This window comes from Myotis nattereri (assembly GCF_964212035.1).
Source record: "Myotis nattereri genome assembly, chromosome: 11".
NCBI lineage: Eukaryota > Metazoa > Chordata > Mammalia > Chiroptera > Vespertilionidae > Myotis > Myotis nattereri.
The window spans coordinates 2,271,367-2,291,298 of record NC_138086.1 but is presented as its reverse complement, the minus strand read 5'-3'; the positions used below and the strand labels follow the sequence as shown (position 1 = coordinate 2,291,298).

General features: G+C 57.5%; 1 protein-coding gene across 1 annotated transcript in view; it reads right to left on the bottom strand.

The window, feature by feature from the left end:
* PTPRN2 (protein tyrosine phosphatase receptor type N2) overlaps positions 1-19,932 on the bottom strand; it is a 477,757-nt gene that overhangs the window by 182,642 nt on the left and 275,183 nt on the right. The window contains exon 12 of the mRNA XM_081101859.1: positions 105-169. Within this exon, the coding sequence (XP_080957985.1) occupies positions 105-169 (65 nt within the window). The remainder of the gene's footprint in view (positions 1-104; positions 170-19,932) is intronic.

Sequence of the window (19,932 nt, the reverse complement as noted above, 5' to 3'; positions counted from 1 at the left end):
CAGCCACGCGACGTTACGGGGCCACCACCCTGGCCGCGACGCAGGCCTCCACGCCGACAGCACGCCGCGCACCGGCGCGTCTCAGGGCAGCCCCCGCCACTCACCGACCCCACTCCGGCTTGAAGAATCCGCAGCCCCGACGACCTTTCCAGTTTGTCCTTGTTGCTGGCTGTCGGGAAGAAGAAGCACAGGGTTAGCGCGGGGCCTGTCCTCTGCTGGACACGGCGTGCCCTCCCTGCGCTACCCCAGTCCCAGCGCCACGCTGGGCACAAGCCACAAGAGGGAGCCCTGAGGACCGGCCCCCCTCCCCGCTCCAGGCAGAAGGTGCCGTCCCAGGAGACCCAGACCTGCTGGGAGAAATGATGGGATGTGGCTGCCAACAGCGAGGTCTTATTTTAGAACAAAATGACAGTCCTCATGACATGCTCACTGGGAACCAGGCCCGATGACCGGCCCTCCTGGGAGTCGGGTGCCTCCCTCTCCTCTCGCAATTCAGCTTTGGCAGATCCTCCCTAGTTTGCCTCTGACACAGGATGAGAGGAGGGCTTTCCGAGAACGATGCCCCCACATGGGCAAGAGGATGGTGAGTTCTGCAGCAGTGAGTCTGGGCCCAGAAACCAGGTCCCCAGGATCACACCATGACCCAGCACCCGGCTCACACCATGACCCAGCACCCGGCTCACACCATGACCCAGCACCCGGCTCACCCCGCAGACCCAGCACCTGGCTCACCCCTCTGACCACCGTGTCCCTGAGTGCTGTGCCCTCTGACCATCAAAGGGAGGTCATGGCAGACAGCAGCCTCCATGCAGAGCCACCCCACCTGGAGGAGCCCCATTTGAAGAGGCCACCTTAGCTCCTACAACAACCCAGCAACACAAGTAACCAAGGCCCACTCTGCTGAGATACAGCAAAGTCGTGTTGGTAGAAAAAACAAATGTGCATTTGCTTGCATGTGTATAAAACACCATTCAATTCAATACATATCGTGCTCCTGGGAGGATGTCCCTGGCCAACTCACGATGAATCTCTCTCTCTCTCTCTCTCTCTCTCTCTCTCTCTCTCTCATTTTTAAATCCTCACCTGAGGACCTGTCTTTTATTAATTTGAGAGGGAGAGTGAGAGAGAACCATCAACGTGAAAGGAGCACCCATCAGTTGCCTCCTATATGCGCCCCACCCGGGGAGCAACCCTACACCCTTCTTGGTGCACAGGATGACACTCCCGCCAGCTAAGCCACCCAGCCAAGGCCACCATGACTTCCTCTTGATAGTTAGAGAATTTTTCTTGTTAATTTGTAATTCAAATATATAATTTATACTTGCATTTAATGAAATATTAGATACCGAGGAGGACTTATAAAATATGTGTTGGTTACAAAGAATAAGACAACAAATGCCCATGATACCCACACTCTGAAAAAGAAATGAAACATAATTACATTTGTACTTCATCTCAATTAATTCAATAATAAAAAAGCAATCACATTTGATACCCTACCCATGGTCGGCAAACTGCGACTCGCCAGCCACATGCGGCTCTTTGGCCCCTTAAGTGTGGCTCTTCCTAAGCCTTAGGAGTACCCTAATTAAGTTAATAACAATGTACCTATCTATATAGTTTAAGTTTTAAAAATTTGGCTCTCAAAAGAAATTTCAGTCGTTGTACTGTTGATATTTGGCTCTGTTGACCAATGAGTTTGCCGACCACTACAAGCTCTGTGGCCCCACTCACTCCCCACCCCGAATTCTGGGTAGATCGGTTCTTTTTCTGGACTTTTCACCCGTGTCTGCTGCTTATTTTGAACTTAAGCATGTTCCTCTCTGACTGGCTCCCCCCCGACCTGTGTCTGGGGCTCCTTTGTTCAGAATGTCCCTGTGGGTGTCGTGTCCACGCCGCGTGGCTATTACCAGCCAGCTGTCCGGCTCAGTGGACACCGGGCTATTTCTCCTTTTCCTGCCTGTCCAGGGACTGCCGTCTCGGGCCCACACAGGAGGTTTCCTCCCGTGGAGTCCCCTGGACACAGAGTCCCAAAGTGATGACATCAGTGACCCTCCAACCGTCAGCTTGTAAGTGTTTCTTTAAAAAAGTGATGCATTTGATTATTTTAATGGAATGTATTGGGGTGACACTGGCTAACAAAATTACACGGGTTTCAGGTGCACGTTTAAGAACACATCACCTGACACTATATTGTGTGATCGCCACCCCAAGTGAAGTCCGGGTCCATCACCATTTATCCCCCTTTACCCTCCGCCCCTCCCCAGGCAAGCACTCTTGTTGTCCATGTCCGTCCCAGGCAAGCACTCCTGTTGTCCATGTCCGTCCCAGGAAAGCAGTCCTGTTGTCCATGTCCGTCCCAGGCAAGCACTCCTGTTGTCCATGTCCGTCCCAGGCAAGCAGTCCTGTTGTCCATGTCCGTCCCAGGCAAGCACACCTGTTGTCCCTGTCTGTCCCAGGCAAGCACTCCTGTTGTCCATGTCCGTCCCAGGCAAGCACTCCTGTTGTCCATGTCCGTCCCAGGCAAGCACTCCTGTTGTCCATGTCCGTTCCAGGCAAGCAGTCCTGTTGTCCATGTCCATCCCAGGCAAGCACACCTGTTGTCCATGTCCGTCCCAGGCAAGCACTCCTGTTGTCCATGTCCGTCCCAGGCAAGCACACCTGTTGTCCCTGTCCGTCCCAGGCAAGCACACCTGTTGTCCATGTCCGTCCCAGGCAAGCACACCTGTTGTCCATGTCCGTCCCAGGCAAGCAGTCCTGTTGTCCCTGTCCGTCCCAGGCAAGCAGTCCTGTTGTCCCTGTCCGTCCCAGGCAAGCACACCTGTTGTCCATGTCCCTGAGTTTCTCTAAGAGTTTCTATCGCCCAGAGCCTCACTGTCAGACTCAATCACCTTTGCCAACTTGGTAGATGCGGCATTGTATCTCCTGGGGCTTCCCCTGCCCCCTTTCCATTGCTAACCAGGCGAGCACCCTGCTCACCTCGGCTTCCTCTCACAGGCATTCTCCTCTGCTCTGCCCGCTTTTCTGCTGGGCTGGCTCTTCCTGTTGCTTTAATTACCCCCCACGAACACTGTCGGCATACGGGCTGCCACGACCTCATCGCAATTTGTGGTTCGGCTTTTTAAAATTCCAATAAGGTCTAAGTCATCATTTTGTGTAAGGTTTGCGCTCTGGGTGTGCATCAGAGATCCCCGGGCCGGGTCCAGCCTCCGCAACTAAGCGGGTGTCACAAAAAGGGAGTCCCAGGCGCTTCCGTCTCCCGGTGCGTACAAAGCTATGTTTACACTCCGTGTTCTGTTACGTGTGCGACAGCATCGTGTCGGAAAAACAGTCAACATGCTTTAATGAAAAATACTTTATTGCTGTAAAGTGCTGACACCACCCGGGCCTCCGTCGAATGGCACTCTTTTTGCTGGAGGAGGGCCCGACGGTGTGGTGGCTGCGGATGATCAGGGTGGCGGCTGCCGAGGTATTTTTATTCAACACTTCTTTTTAAGTCCTCGTTTTTGAAAGCCCTTTTCTCTCAGTATAATTCTAGGTGTGTGCGGGGGGCGCAGCGGACGCTGTTGGCCAGCATCTCCCGCAGCAGCGCCCCTGCCGCCCAGGCCCCCGCGCCCTGCTGCTCCCCCTGAGCCTCGCAGGCTCAGTCCTTGTTTCCCGTCTGCACCCCGTCTTCGCCAGGAGCGGATCCCACCTCAGGAAACCCTTTTCTCCGCTCGTCCACAAGAAGCGAGCCCTCGTCCGAGGCCCCACTTGCAAGCCCCGTCCTGCCGCCGGCCCGCCGCATGGCGGTGGCTGCCTCCACGGAGCGCACCCCGCGGGCATCGCGGGCTGGACCCACGTCCACAGCGGCTGCTCCCTTTGCTCACTGTTCCTTCTGCATCTCACATCTTCCTTCGGGGCTTCTTTTCTTTTGTCTGTAGGAAATCTTTTTGAATGAACTTAAATGAGGATCCATTGGTGACAAGCTCATTTTTTTTGAAAGTATCTTTATTCAACTCTTTTTTTAAAAAATATATTTTATTGATTTTTTACAGAGAGGAAGGGAGAGGGATAGTCAGAAACATCGATGGGAGAGAAACATTGATCAGCTGCCTCCCACACATCTCCCACTGAGGATGTGCCCAAAACCCAGGTACATGCCCTTGACGGGAATCGAACCTGTGACCCCTCAGTCCGCAGGCCGACGCTCTATCCACTGAGCCAAACTGGTTTCGGCTTCAACTCTTTTTAAGTCCTCATTTTTGAAAGACATTTTCTCAGTGTAATTCTAGGTTGACAACTATTTCCCCTCAGAAGTAGGAAGGCTTTTCTCCCCACCGTCTGGTTCACTCGGCCGCTGGGAGCCCACCCAGGCCCGCTCCTTCCAGCTGGATGGCCGTCCCCTCGCCTCGCCTGCATTAAGACCCTCCCTTGTCTGCGCGGCCTGTCTGTTATGGACGCAGATTGGAAATGTGTCACTCCAATAGACGTACTGAGTTTGAGAATAGGTATTTCCATAGGTGACATACATTTTCAGCCGTTGTATCTTCAGGTAGCGCCTCTCGACACCTGTCCTGCCCGGGACTCCTGTTAAATGTATATGAGGTGGTCGTGCCTTGTCTTCTAAGACTCCTTACTTTTAAAATTCATGCATTTCTTTTCTTTATCGCTCTAGGCCAGTGATGGCGAACCTATGACACGCGTGTCAGAGGTGACAGGCGAACTCACTTTTTTGCTTGATTTTTCTTTGTTAAATGGCATTTAAATATATAAAATAAATATCAAATATATAAATCTTTGTTTTACTATGGTTGCAAATATCAAAAAATTTCTATATGTGACACAGCACCAGAGTTAGGTTAGGATTTTTCAAATGCTGACACGCCGAGCTCAGAAGGTTCGCCGTCACTGCTCTAGGCTGCATTCTGGACATTTCTCCAGTTCTACCTTTTAGTTCACTCATTCCCGCTTCAACTATTTCTAATCTGCTTTTATACTCATTTCTTGAGTTTAAACTTTCTATTTTATCTTCCATCTAAAAATTCTATTGTTTTAATATTTTTGAGGCTCTTAATCTCTGGTTCATATTTTACCTCCCTCTTGTAGATTCCTTTAAGCAGATGAAAATACTTAAACTTATGTTCTAGGTCTCGTCATTGGACCCTCCGGGTTTACTTGTCCATCCTTTCAGCCGCCCTTTGCTCACGCTCCTTCCTCTCCAGCATGTCGCTGTAAACTCCTGGGATTTTAACTGTGGGAGCCCTTTGAGGACGGAGAACACGGCGGGTTCCTCCAGTGAGGACGTGAGCTTCCTTCCCTACGCTAACTTCCTCGCTTGGGTTTCAGGGGCCACGTGGGGTGCATGTGGGCAGCGTGTTCCTGTGAGGCCGACTGTGCTCAAAGCCCTGGTGTGAACCCGCTCCCCATCTCCCCATCTTGGTGCTGAGCACGGAAGCCCTCGGGGCCAGTGGGGGTGCTTGCCATTGTTCTGAGGTGACCCCCCTTGCCTCCTCCCCACAGCCTGCGAGGTGTGAATGCCAATGTTTGGAAAATGCCCTCAAGAGAAGGTCGTCAATGTCCATTTAGGGTCCTGCTTTCACTTGGTTCGGGATCTCCTAGAAATCCAACGTCTCCCAACAGCTGACATGTTGCAAAGTGCATCTCTGCACCTTCACATTCTAGCATTTTCGGTTATTTTCTAAATGACGGCCAGTCCCGGCATCTACTTCTCCCAGCGCACGGGGAGAACCAGAGGCCCAGGCCCCCCGAGCGGCCTCCCCCAGCGCTCTGTGCTTCTGGAGGTGCAACTTATTTAATTGGCGGGTCTGAGCCAAACATCTGGCAGCTGCACGCGAAGTGTGTAAAGCAGGCAGGAGTCTAGCACTGTGTGCGGGGCTGAGCGCTCGTGGTCAGGGTGGAGATCGGCAGGCTACCCGCTCGGGCTCACTGCGACCCGACCCGCGCTCCCGCCCGCAGCGCTCGCTGCTTTCCCAGCGCAGAGCAGCCAGCGGAGCGAGCCCCCGGGAGGCCGCGCCCACACGCCTGCTCCCGCCCGCCGCGAGGTCCGGCAGGCCCTTCTGAACTGGAGCCAGGTTCTGCTTCACAAAACCTCAGACTGTGAAGCAGCGCGTGTCTCAGCATGACAAGCCGCTCCCGTTAATTATCGTTTACTCGTAAAGAGAGATGTGAGCGAGGACGGTGCGGACGCAGCGGGACTGAGAGAGAAACCTCCGGCCGCACATTTGCATCCTGAGAGGGGCCGGGGCCTTCCATGCACCTCCGCGCTCCTGGCTGGCGTCTGGCAGCCAGAGAGCTTCCGGGGTCCTTTCACGCGCACCCCTGCCCACCCCCACGGGAGCTCGGGGCCCCTGCCCACCTGCACAGAGCGCCCCCTGCCCACCCCCACGGGAGCTCGGGGCCGGGCTGCACATACTGCCCACACCTGGCCGGCCGGGCCTGCTCTCCCACACGCTGTGTGAGGGGCAGGCAGCACAGCCTCAGCCTCCACGGCAAAGTGGGCAGAGCCCCAGGAGCTGGGAGGCCAGCCTGCCGCACGCAGGCCTGGGCTCCCACGAAAAGCCCTTTGTCCAGTTTCCCAGCCACAGGCAAGGACCCAAATGAGCCTTTTCTCTGCCGGCCTCCGCGAGGCCCTGAGAGCGCTGGGCGGCGGGCGGTGGCCGGGAAGGAACACCAGCTTCAACCTCCAAATCATTTTTCAAATTATTTTCATTAGACACTGTCTCAGTCCCACTTCCATTAATTCATATCTGGTATCAGCGTTTCGGTTTCCCATTTCTGTGAGTGACTCTGGCTGCCCGGCGGCCTGGGGTCATCTAAATGCAGTGTTTATTTTAGTCCCGTTTGCGTGGAGCCGCTGCTGCGAGTGACAAGAGGAGGCGCCTGGCTTCGCAGAAGTGGATCCGCCTCCTGCCATTCATCTCTAGACAGCAAGGCCATGGCCAGGAGCTCATAACAAGAGCTGCCCGCTTTCACTGTGCATAACAAGAGCTGCCCGCTTTCACTGTGCAATTGGTGTTCCCAATGCAAATTTCAGGGACATCTGATATATTTTTTTAATTAAAAGGTGTCTGAATAAACAGCCATATTCTATGACACATTTTCTGACAATTTTCAGAGATGAGGCCTCAAAGCTGTCCCAAAGATCCTTCTCTTCCCTGTCAGACTTTTTTTTTTCAGATATGTACAGATTCTGGTAAACACATGCCTTTTATAAAAGCAACCATGAACTTAAATTAGGTCTCCACATTATAAAACATGGAACAAGTTAGACCTCTTCAGTTGCCCTTCTAAGTCAAGAGAGTTAGTCTCATTCTTGAAGTGTAATTAGAAATATGCAGGTCAGAATTCTTTCTGAAAAGCCTGAAGAGCTAGAAACAGTGAATATACCTATCTCTGAGCCCCATAAAACCAAACTGGAATATTATCTACATGGCAGAAGGTAAACAACAAAAGAAATAGGAAGGAAAATAAAATAGGATAAATAAAATTACACGTAATTATCCTATATAACAGCGGTTCTCAATCTGCGGGTCGCAACCCTTTTGGGGGTCGAACAACCCTTTCACAGGGGTCGCCTAAGACCATCAGAAAACACATATATAATTACATATTGTTTTTGTGATTGATCACTATGCTTTAATTATGTTCAATTTGTAACAATGAAATTGGGGGTCACCACAACATGAGGAACTGTATTAAAGGGTCGCAGCATTAGGAAGGTTGAGAACCACTGCTATATAATAAAAGAGAAACATGTAAATTGACCGTCCCTCCGCTATGTTCACCAGCCAATCAGGAGTGAGTATGTAAATTAACCCGACAAAGATGGCAGGCCTGTGGGCAGCACGCACGTGCACAGGTGCCGAGTGGCTGAGGGCAGGCGTTCCACCCTGCCCTGCCCTGTCCGCTGCGGGCAGGTGAGCAGCACATGCTGGCATCCCGCCCCGCCCAGGCTGCTCCAGGCCTGTGGGCAGCGTGTGTGGTGAGCCTCTGGGCAAGGGATGCGAGCTGGCGGAGGGCAGCCTGTCTCCCCAAATGGCGGCGGTGGCAGCTGTGAGCACACCAAGCAGAGCCTGCGGGCTGAGCTGAAGTAGCACCTGCAAGCCATCAGTGCTGAGGAGTGGCTGTGCAAGTCCCATCTCCTGGCCCAGAAGGTGTGCGATTGCAGGGACAGTCACCGTCGTGGGCCAGATTGATGTCCTCCTGGCCACACCACGGGGGTTTGTGGATCTGCAAAGCCACAGGCCTCCAGTGCACACATCCTCTCCTCCCGCACTAGTGTGCGAACGCTCCCCCAGCACGCTGTCACCCTTGCGTCCCTGCAACAGTCCCAGACCAAGATGCGTGCAAGTTCCTCCCGCCCCTCCGCCACACTTCCATCAACCCCAGCATGCCTACATCCCCCACAGGATGTGCGCATGTCCCCGCCAGCACGCTCATGTCCTTTGGAGAGTGTCTGGGTGTTCTGGGTGCTGAGGGTGGGCACCTGTGAGATGACAGTGAGAGGGCAGAGTGGTGATGCCCTGTTCCCACAGAGGCCAGTGCAGTGATGAGATTACCTATGTGGGGATAATGCAGGTGCTGAGGTGGGAGCAGGTGCAGACAGACACACCTGGTGGGCGTGGGCGGCCCTCGCCCCTCCCCCCTGCCAACCTTCCCCTGACCAGACTCTACCACCCCGATCAAGAGTGAGGCCAGCTAGTCAAATGCCCCTTCCCTTCCCCCCAGCCAGCCCCATCCCCAATCAGCCCACCCTACCATGATAGGCCTGCAGCCCCTCCCCCTGGCCGCCTCACCGCTGATCGCACCCCCACCCCAATCAGGGGTGGGGCCCACTGGCCAATCTCCCGTGGTCCCTTCCCCCAGCCGGCCTGGCCCCTGATCAGGCCCTGATCGGAGTGGGCTGGCCGGCCAACCTCCTGCCATCTCCTCCTCCTGACAGGCCCAGCCCTGATCCACCCTGATCAGGGGCCAGGCCGGCGGACCCCACCCATGCAAAAATTTGTGCACTGGGCCTCTAGTTGCAATAAAAGCGAATAGGTTATATTATCCTGTCAGGACAAACTCACCGAGGCCTACAAGAAACTCATCCCACACAAAGCAGTTCACCAGGACTGAGCATGGAGAGGGAGTGACTGAGGTAAATGCAGACAGAAATAAGGGAAGGTCACGGTGTTGGCACAATGACAATACACAACGTTAAAGTTATTTGTACCAAAATGAAGGCGTAGCATCCATGTGCCAAGAAAGAAAACACGCCATTGAACTTTACGAAGAAGAAAGGACATGCGGACGTGGCAGTACAGACTCAAAGCTCGAGGGCAGAAGCACTGAGGGTCACGCTGCTGGACCTGGGCCCACCAGCACCGGGGCCGCCTCCCGGCACCTGCGGCCCAGGCACTTTCAACCGTCCCGCCGCGCCCCGCCGGCGTGGCTCAGTGGGTGAGTGCCATCCTTGGAACCAGGGGGTCACGGTTTGATTTCTGGTCAGGGCACATGCCCAGGTTGTGGGCTCCATCCCTAGTAGGGGGCGTGCAGGAGGCAGCTGATCCATGATTCTCTCTCATCATAGAAGTTTCTCTCCCTCTCCTTTCCTCTCTGAAATCAAGTTTTAAAAAATGAAGTCACAAAGCTGGTCAGACTGGATTTGACATGAGTCTCCCTACCCACATGGGAACATGCAGAGTCGTGACAACTTCTAAGGACTATTCAGCAGCAACTGACCAATCTCTAGAAACAAAATCACACTCCTCAGATGTGGGCCTTGAAGAAGGCTTCCACCATCTCCCAGTAGTAAAACCTTACAGGTTGCATTCTCTGATCATGGCCTAATAAAACTAGAAACTAAAACCACAGCTTACAGACCCTGCCGGCAGCTGGGCACACACGGCCACCCTGTGATAGTGCGCACGCAGAGCAGGGAAGAAGGTGGCCTGTGGTTGGAGTGCCAGCTGGCGCCGGTGTGAGGAGGCTGTGCCCGGCCCCAGCCTGCCACCTGGCATCCCGGTGGCTTCATTGTCACAGGAGAAAAAGGCGAGGAGTCAGAAGTAAACTAGTTAAAACTTAAGAGAAGGAATCAAAACACATGGTCCAAACACAAGTTAACAAACCATGAAAGGGAAGCACAACTGATGGCTAACCCATGAGCTTGATTTTAGATACATAAACCCTTACCAGGTCTAATAAAGAAAAAGTAACACACCCCAAATCCCAAAGTTACCCAAAATTAATAGTGGCAAAGGAAACAGCCACAGTTCCAGTGGAAATTTAACAGTTACGAACGAAAAAACCACTAATAGTAACAATTTGAACTCTTAAGGAATTGAACTATGAACAAAAAATACACATAACTAAACTGGCAAATAAGGACAACAGAACTCCGAGTGGATGCCTGCAGAGAAATGGGAAAGATTGATGAAGAATTGTCCTTCAAGGGGAGCGGCGAATGCCCCGCGTCAGTCTGCGGCTCACAGCCGCGTGTGGCCCCCAGGCTGAGCGCCCTCAGAGCTCGGGCTCCTGGCGGGGTGTGGCTGTGGCCGGAGTCGGAGCCGCAGGACCCTGCCTCCGCGCTGAGGCCGAGCGGCCTGGTGGGATGGTGTTGCCCTTGAACGTGACGTTGCTGAAACCTCCGGCACCAGGTGAGCAGAGCCTCCGGCCGGCGCTCAGTCAGAGGCCAGAGTCGGTCGCCGTGGGAGCGGTTTCACCCGACTCTCAAGGGGCCGGCGTCTCCTCCGCAGGTGCTGCTGGACATGGGCCCCACCCGGGGACAGAAAGTGCGTCTGGACACGGAGCGTGCACCATTCACGGTAACCCAAAGGCAGACCTGGGTGTACAGCTCAACACGCACAAGGTCTGGGAGATAATATAGGAGCAAATGGAGGTGACTTTTTAAATACAACACCGAAAGCATAATTTTTAAGAGGAAATATTGATAAGTGGGATTTCGTTAAAATAAAAAAAAACGTCTGTCCTGCAAAGACACTGTTAAGAGAGTAAATGGCAAGCCACAGACTGGGAGAAAATATGTGCAAGACACAACTGACTATTACCTACAGATGCAAAAACTCTTAATACTCACCAATAAGAAAACTAATGACCTGTTAAAATTGGGCCAAAGACCTTACCAGACACCTCAGCAAACAAGGTGAACAAGCATGAAAAGATGCTCCACGTCCTAAGTCATCAGGGAAATGCAATCTGAGACCGTAACAAGATACCGCCGCCCACCTCAGCACGGCCACAGTCCAGGCTCCGACAACACCAAGTGCTGCCGAGCACCTGGGCAGCAGGCGCGCTGACTCGCTGCTGGCAGGAACGCGATGGTCAGACACTTTGGGAGTCAGTTCTACAGTTTCTTACAAAACTAAGATATGCTTCCCAGACGACCCAGTGATCACCCGAAGGACCCGCAGGCTGACATCCAGAGACCTGCCCCTGGACTGTCAGATGTGCCTTACTCATAATCACCCAGCCCTGGGGGCAGCCAGCATGGCCGTCAGCAGGTTATGGGTCAGGACACGACGGTCCCTCCACACAGTGAAGAAAGGAGCTATGAGGCCACAAAAGCCTGGAGGAAGCTGAAAGGCACGGGACCAAGCGAAAGGAGCCAGCCTGGAAAAGGCTACACCACAGGATCCGATGCAGGACATTCTGGAAAAGGCAGCACCGTGGCGACAGTGAGGAGGTGGCGCTGCCAGGGGGCAGAGGGAGGAGGGTGGGCAGACAGATGGACACAGGGTTTCAGGCGGGAGGGAGGCTCTGTATGACAGCTAACACGACAGTGGGTACCGTGGCGCTGCCAGGGGGCAGAGGGAGGAGGGTGGGCAGACAGATGGACACAGGGTTTCAGGCGGGAGGGAGGCTCTCTATGACAGCTAACACGACAGTGGGTACCGCCACGCCTCGTGGGTATCAGAACCAACAGATACCTACGACCAAGAAGAGGGAGCCCGTGGTGAGCCACGACCTCAGCCAATCACTGTACCAGCATCGGCTCAACAGCTGCTGTGCACTGTCAGCTGCCACAGCAGCTCAGGGAGGGGCCGTGGGCAGGGAGGGGGCACAGGGACTCGACCTTCTGCTGCATTTTCCTGTGAATGTAAAACTGCTCTAAGAAGCACGTCTATAAAAACATAACGAGCAGCCCGGCCACGTGGCTCAGTGGTTGAGTGTCAACCTAGGAACCAGGAGGTCAGGGTTTGAGTCCCAGTCAGGCACAGGCCTGGGTTGCGGGCTCGATCTCCAGTGTGGGGCGTGCAGGAGGCAGCCGATCCATGATTCTCTCATCATTGATGTTTCTCTCTCTCTCCCTCTCTCCTCCTCTCTGACATCAATAAACATATTACACACGGAGCAGAGCTGGGAGGCTGCCAGCTGGAGTGCTGTCAGGACCCGAGGCGAAGGGCTCCTCTTGTGCAAAGGCTATTGCTGCAGAGGAGACGTCAGAATTTCAAGGAACAATGATTATTTTCCAACCCAACCGCGGGTGCTCTGGGTCTGGCTCTCACCCGGGCGCTTACTTTTCAGAAGCCAGGAGACGGCCACGGGGAGGGTGGCGGCCGAGCTCGGCGGCCCTGCACTGAGCCCGGGCCTGCACTGGTGCTGACACGTGGCAGAGACGAGAAGGACAGGCGGCGCCGGCCTCAGTACGGGGCCAGGCGGGCCTGCAGGGCTGACGGGGAATCTCACAGAAACCGTGGGTGGAGCCACGGGCAGAAACCCTTCCCCAATCCCACCGAGCCGCCCACTCAGGCCCTCTAGTCACCGCCCCTTCTCTCCCGTGAGGGGACCCTGCCGACCTGGCTCCTCGCCCCGGGCTCCCCACTACTTCCCCCAACTCGCATTCTCACAGCTCCTCTTCTCCGAGGCCACAGTGACGTTCCAAAATGCAAGTCTGGCTGGTAGCACCCATGGCGACGCTTCAAAGGCTCCCATCCCCTTGTGAGGAGCTCCCAGGCCCCTCGAGTGCCAGAAGCTCCCGCGATGCCTGTCCTTCACGTTCCTCCTGCACATTCCCCGTTTCCTACAGCATGGCCCTTCCCATGCACGTGGTATCCTCTGCACACACCTGCCTCTGTAGGCGGTCTTCCCCCTCCCCGCCCTCCTGCCAGCCTCCTGCCCCTCCCTGCTCAGAGCCCACCCGGTGCCTCTCCAGGAAGCCCTCCTGCCCCTGTGCCCGAGGGCAGCGGTTCCGAAGGGAGGCCGTGCGCGCTGGCCTGTCCAGGGAGCGGGGTTCTTTGCATCAGCGTCTCACGCCCCGGCATGAGTCAGCACGATCCGGAGCTAATCACAGATCGATGACTCCATCCGAAACGGCTTTGGAGGGCGCCGCGGGGCCTCCCTGCTGGGCATGAGGGGACTGAGAAGTTCCCTGAAGAAATGGAAACCTATGAGATGCTGCTCGCCTTCAGTTTTGGAGCTGATTGTTCGAGGAGAGAACAAACCTCTACAGACCCCACTGGCTTCACGCTTCTGATTAAGGCTCCAGGGAAACTGGGTGAGGACCCACCCAACTGCCCATCTCACCTCTGCACAGGGGCGGGGGCGGGGCTGGAAGCCAGAGAGGAGCTGGACTCGTCAGTCACAGGTCCCCCGACTGTCACCAGGTCTGCTCACTCTGAGAACCAGGCGCCCCGCCTCTGAGTTTCCAGCGGAGTCGAGGCGTGAAAACGGCCGGCTGCCTAACAGCCCAGAGACAGAGGAAGACAGATGGGCTAATGACAGCGCGGGCGGGAGCCCCGGAACCAGCACCGTCAGCTCCTTCGTCTCTCCTCCCCGCTCCGCCCGTGACCGCCCAGCGACCCTCTGCGGCCGCAGCGCCAGGGCCCACGCCGTGACTGGGGACTTAGTAACCTCCGACACGTCCCTGCCTGTCTTTCTCGCTGCATTTCCTCTGACAAAGCCAAGTTAAATTTTGGACACGGGTGACATGGGGAGCCATTCGGATCAGAAAAATGCCATCTCACGTGTTCTTGCGTGTGACCCGACCCAGCCGCTCTGAGGGAAGAGGCACGCGGTGTGGAGCGAGCATCGAGACCGGGGCTGCCAAGTGCACCTGCTGGTCGTGTCCGATAAAAGGTTTCCTTTGCCGTTTGAAAAACAGTGGGGCACCCGCTGGGTGAAAATCCCACGTTAACTGAAAGCGGGAAACGCAGGGGAAACGGCAGCTGAACCAGGGGCCGGGCTGGGACGGTGTGTGTGTCGGCTGAGCAGACAGTGTCACCTGTCAGGTCCTCGGGGCACGGTTCTGCCTGGGTGACCGCTCGGCCGTGCCAGCTCGGGAGGGGGCAGGGCAGAGGCGAGACCCAGCCACCACGTGACAGACCGGGCACAGCCACCCCCGCCACGTGCAGGCCTGGCGCTGGGCCAGCCGCTCCCTCACAGACGGGAAAGGGCCCGGGGCGTCGCCCTCGCAGCCAGCAGCAGGACCGAAGGCAGGAAGGACCGTGTCTCCCACCAAAGACCCCATGTCAGTGACGGACCTCGCTCATCAGAATGCTGACTGCAGCAGGGTAGGTTTGGGGTGGAATCATGGGTAACTGTTTTCTCAAAAGTGCTATTTAATATGAAATCAAGCTCTCTGATGCACTAAACATGATCATTTTAAAGTGAAAATAGCCACCTATTTGGGGGCTTAGCATCTGTGCAGAATGATCTAACTTCTGATAATGAAACGGAGGGTTCTTAATAACATGGTCACGTGGCGCCAAAGGCCACGGCAACACTCACCTGCAGGTGCAACCTGAGCCCTCCAAAGCTGTGTGCCCGCCATGATAGCACGCGCCTGTCACGGCAGCCACACGCTCGTCACGGCAGCCACATGCCTGTCACAGCAGCCACATGCCTGTCACAGCAGCCACGCGCCTGTCATGGCAGCCACACACTCATCACGGCAGCCACACGCCCGTCCTGGCAGCCACACGCCCATCCTGGCAGCCACACGTCCGTCCTGGCAGCCACGTGCATCAGGTAAATGGAATAAAATCCAGTTCAACAAAAGCAAGTTCCTCAATCACACCAGCAGTTGTGGAGGGTCCGCAGCCTCATGTGGCTGGTGGCTGTCATGCTGGCGGCAGAGAGAGCCGGGGCGGCCTGTCACTGAGGTGCGTGGGGACAAGAGGCCGGGGCGTCCTACGCGCTGACTGCCAGGAGTGGGCTCACCGAGGACGAGGAGTCTCTCTTTGGCAGCCCTGGCCGGTGTGCTCAGTGGTGAGAGTGTCGGCCGAGCACCAAAGGTCTCAGGTTCGATTCCTGGTCAAGGGCATGCACCTGGGCTGCAGGTTTAACCCCAAGCTCTGGTTGGGGTGCGTGCGGGGGGCAGCCAGTCGATGTGTCTGTGTCTCTCCCCTGCCTTCCACTCTCTCTCTGAAAATCAGTGGGGAAAATACCCTCAGGTGAGGATACAAAATAAAATAAAATGTTTGTACACCTCACCCCGGTGAGGACGGCTCCTGTGAAGCAGTGAGCTGGCAGGCCTGGCGCGGACGCGCAGACACGCCTGTGTGCAGCCGTGGGGATGCAGTTGGTGCAGCGCCGTGACAACCTGCGGAGGGGCCTCAGAAAACAAACTACAACGACTTGTGACCCGGGATCCCACGCTGGGTGCGTCCCCGAGGAGCTGCAGCAGCGCCCGCCCCTGCTCCTGCCGCGCCATCCCCGCGGCCCAGACGTGGCAGCCTGTCTGTGGGCCGAGGCGAGGGGGTACCGGACCTGCCCCTTCGTGGTGGACTGCTGTCCAGTCCTAAGGACGGACGGGAACTGCGCAGGGGCAGCGCGGGGGACCGGAGGGCGCCATGGGGGGGACGGGCCACAGCAGGTGAGCAGCGGGACCACTCCCGGGGCCCGGACCACCCGCTCACCGTGCGGACAGTGGGTGGGACTGAGGCGGTGCTGGTCCTGCGCTCCAGGTCCGGCGGGGGAGGAGGAAACCCTGCTGGGGCCCCGAGAGACTCCGCCTCGCTCACCGATGCACCAGTTCCCACGCGAGGGCCTCTTGCTCACCCCTCCTGCCCCGGTCCCACCAGCAGTACCAGGATGGGGCGGCGGGGCCTGGGGTGGCTCGAGGAGGGGCTTGGGTGAGGGACGCAGACCCGACACGGTGGCACCGGGCATGCAGGAGGAGCCTTGCCTGGGCTCCTGAAGATTCCGCCCCCTCCGTTGTCCACCCCCGAGTCCCCGCAGTTGAGCCTCGGGGGCTGGCTTATTGAGAGTAAGGTTCCGGCCAAGCTCCTCCAGGCCCGGTGGGACCCCTGATGCCCACGCCTGGCCCCACCTGGGCCCTGTCTGGAGGTGGCAGAGGGGACGGACAGTCTTCACAGCGGAGCTCACCCTCCCTCCCTGTGAACACGGCTCAGCTGTGCTCCCAGGTCTACTCTGCTCTGGGGGCCTCTGCTCTGGGGGCTCCTGTCAGAAACACATCACGACACGCAGCTTCTGCAGAGCCGGAGCCGACCGCCAGCCAGAACCGTGTGCCCCGAGCCGCACCTGCACAGCAGCCGGCCAGGAGGGCGAGGGCATGGGGGCGGGAGGGGTGCGAGCCAGCGGGAGAGCAGACCAGCCCTCACTCGGCCCCGTGTTATGGCCACGTTTGGAAAAGCCACCAGAAAGCCTGTCTGCCCCACGCCCTGCTCAAGGGTCTTGGGTGGGCCCAGGGCTGGGGCGAGTAGAAGCCCCGGGAGACCACAGACCAGGGCTTGGCTCTGCAGCACCTGCAGGCCGCCTGGCTCCCGGCCCCAGCAAGCAGCCAGCAGAAAGGAGAGGGTGGCGACCCCCAACCTCCGAAACCCACTCCAGGGGACGTGGCAAACTCCTTTCCGTGTCAAACCAGAGCCGCTGCCGGCAGCAGGCCCGGCTGCTTGTGCCTCGTGGGAGTGTTTACAGATCTGTCTCCCGAGAAGACACGCCAGACAGAGAGGAAGACCCAGGAGGCCCTCAGCGACGGCTCTTCGGGCCGGGAAATGCAGAGGGAAAGTGCTGCTTACTCACGACCGAAGTCACGAGGGCTGAGAAATCCTGGTTCTCTCCACACCGGCCCACACGGGCCCCCACCTTCCCGTCCGCACCGACGACTCTGCCAGGAGATGCAGGCGCTGAGGCTGAGAGCCAGCGGGAGTCCCAACCCTGAGCACCTGTTCCCACCTGCGGCTGACACTGCCGACAGGCACCTGGACGCCAGGCCCGTGCCAACGCCAGGGCCGGATCGGACGCTCTGAAGGCAGAGTTGCTTTAGTTTGGATTTTCCCCCCAAACAGACCATGGACTGAGGACGCGGGTACAAGTAGTTTGCCTGGAGGCGACCCCAGGGCGCAGGCGAGGCGCCCCCCTGGTGCCTCAGAGCCGTCGGAAGGCGGAGAAGCGGGTGTCTGTCCACCAACAACCACCCGCTCCTTCGAGGGTCCTGCGCAGCCCACCTCGGGCAGGGGCCACGCGTCCTTGCTGGGCCCTGGAACGTGGGGGCTCACTGCAGTTCCTCCCTCAAGTGGGACGAGGTACCCAATTCACAGACGGCCGGAGGAACGAACGCATTCACACCTGCAAACCCCGGCAGGCTGCCCCGCTCACGCGCGACCAGTCAATAGCCGCCTCCCCCCACGGCGTCCGTGGCCAGCCACGTGCCACGTCCCCCGTGGAGAGGGAGGGCGAGGCAGGAAGCAGCAGCGCCATCGCCGGGAGACGTGGGGAGCAGAGCACTGCGACTGAGGACAGGTACAGGCACAAGGTTTCTGCGCGGCCTGGGGTTTTATTGAAAGCATCCCTGTGTTCCAGGGTTGGGGTAATTAAGAATAGATTTGGTTTTATTTGTCGCCAAGCGCGATGGCTGTGCTTGAGAGTTGGTTCTTATGTGTTACAGACACCAGTGCAGCTGCTAAGGAGCCCCTGGCCTGGGTTTAATGACCCCACTTTCTCCGAGAGCCACCCACAGGCAGCCTCCCACGATGCCCGCCGGCCTTGGCGGAGACATTCCATCGTGGGCCAGGAGTCCCGGCAGTGAGCTCCGCTGCGGGTCCGCCTATGCATCCCCAAGGCCCCCAGCGCCGGCCCAGAGACGACCCCAGCTTAGCCCCTCCTGCCAGGGGCCCAATCGGAATGGATCCGGCCGCGCAGTGGCCTGCACTTGCCTTCAATGTAGCAGCAGTGGTGGCCACATGGATGGAATGCACTTTCCATCAGCAAACCCTAGCATGTGTATTGGTCCTAGTTAATGTCAACCACCTATCTCCTCCATGAAGATGATCTCCCACAGATCTTCCCCATCATCTGCAGGAGGCTGTTAAGGGAAATCTCACTGCCAACAAACCCACCCTGACCGGGACCCCATCTCCGTGGGACTTGGGGGACATGGGGTGAAGGAGTGCTGAGGGCTCATGGGATCCCCACATTTCTGTAGGGCCCGGCCCTCCATGCACAGTGGGGTCACATGAATGTTGGGGGTGGAAGCTGGACCCCAGCCCAGAGTCTGGCTCCTTAGTCTGGGTGGGCCCGGAATTCAACATTTATTTATTTACTTATTTATTTAGACATGTTTTTATTGACTTGAGAGAGGAGGGGAGAGGAGAGAGAGAAACATCGACTGGCTGCCTCCCGCATGCACCCCAACTGGGGATTGTGCCCAGAACCCGGGCATGTGTCCCGACTGGGGATCAAATCCGTAACCCCCCTTCGGTGTATGGGACGACACCCAACCTACTGAGCCACACCGGCCTGGGCAGCCATCAGTCTTCATACATCTTCCCAGTGACTCCGAAGAGCAGCGGAAGGGGCCTCCTGGGTCGATGGAAGATGCTAAGATCGCTGCCGGCCCACAAGGAAAGGCACTCTAGAAGGAGCCGGGGACCTAGTCCAGGCGTAAAAGCTGAGGACACGGGTGGGCGGGGATCTGGTTTTCACCTGATTGGAGGTGCAGCTTCCACTCTGCCGGTCAGTTACTGCGGTCAGACCGCCCCGTCAGCAGCGCTGTGCTGTGCAGGCCGCACCCTGGACACGGCGCCATTCCCGTCCTGGGCTCACAGAGGCTTTGGAGGAAAAGCAAGGGGCCGCCCTGCCCCTGAGAGTCACTCCCTTCCTGAGTGGCCTGTGTTTAGGCGTTTAGCGTAGCCGAATGGGAGTCTGCCCTCCCAGGAGCGCAGAGCATCACGCTGGCACTCTCCCCACCTCCTCCCTCTGAACCGGATCCTGGTGGGAAGCCACAGCGGGTCTGTGGGGAGGCTGACGACCAGCCTGGCCAGTCTGCGCTTCCTCACACCTCCCAGACCTCCAGGGACCCGGTAACCATGGAAACCAGGAGGCATGAATAGCAAGGCCTGACTGAGTCCTGGCAGGTGGTGGAGGCGGGGAGGCTGAGCCTGGCTCAGCTGGATGGAAAAGGTACCCAGGATGGGCATGGGGCGGGGGGGAGCCTGGTTTGGGGCAAATATGGCCACATGTGGCAGGGAGGCAGCCACACAGATATGTTTCTAACGGCCTGCAGCCACAGCCTGAGAGGCGGGAGGCCTGGAGAGCCATGGCTAGGGGGCAGGCCCTGCACCCCAGGGCTAGCGTGGGGGCTGTTTAAGGAAGTAGCCAGGGGAAAAAGACCCAGCACCAGCAGGACCCAAAGCGGGAGGGCAGGGTCTGTGGGAGGAACCACAATGGGTGGGCAGGGCTAGGGGAGGACCACGGGGGGGAGGGGGGGGGAGGGAGGGAGGGTGGTGGGGGATGGGGGTGAGTTGGAGAGGCCCCGCAGGGCAGGGGGCTGGGGAGGCTCTGTGGGGGTGGGGTGGGCAGGGCTTGGGGAGGCCCCGTGGGGGCTTGGGAGGCCCCGCATGGGGGTTGGGGAGGCCCCGTGGGGGGTTGGGTGGGGCTGGGGGAGACCCAGGTGGGGGGGCGTGGGCAGGCCTGGGGGAAGACCTGCAGCGGGTGGGGAGGCTGGCAGGATTCTGGGAGGAGCAGGCC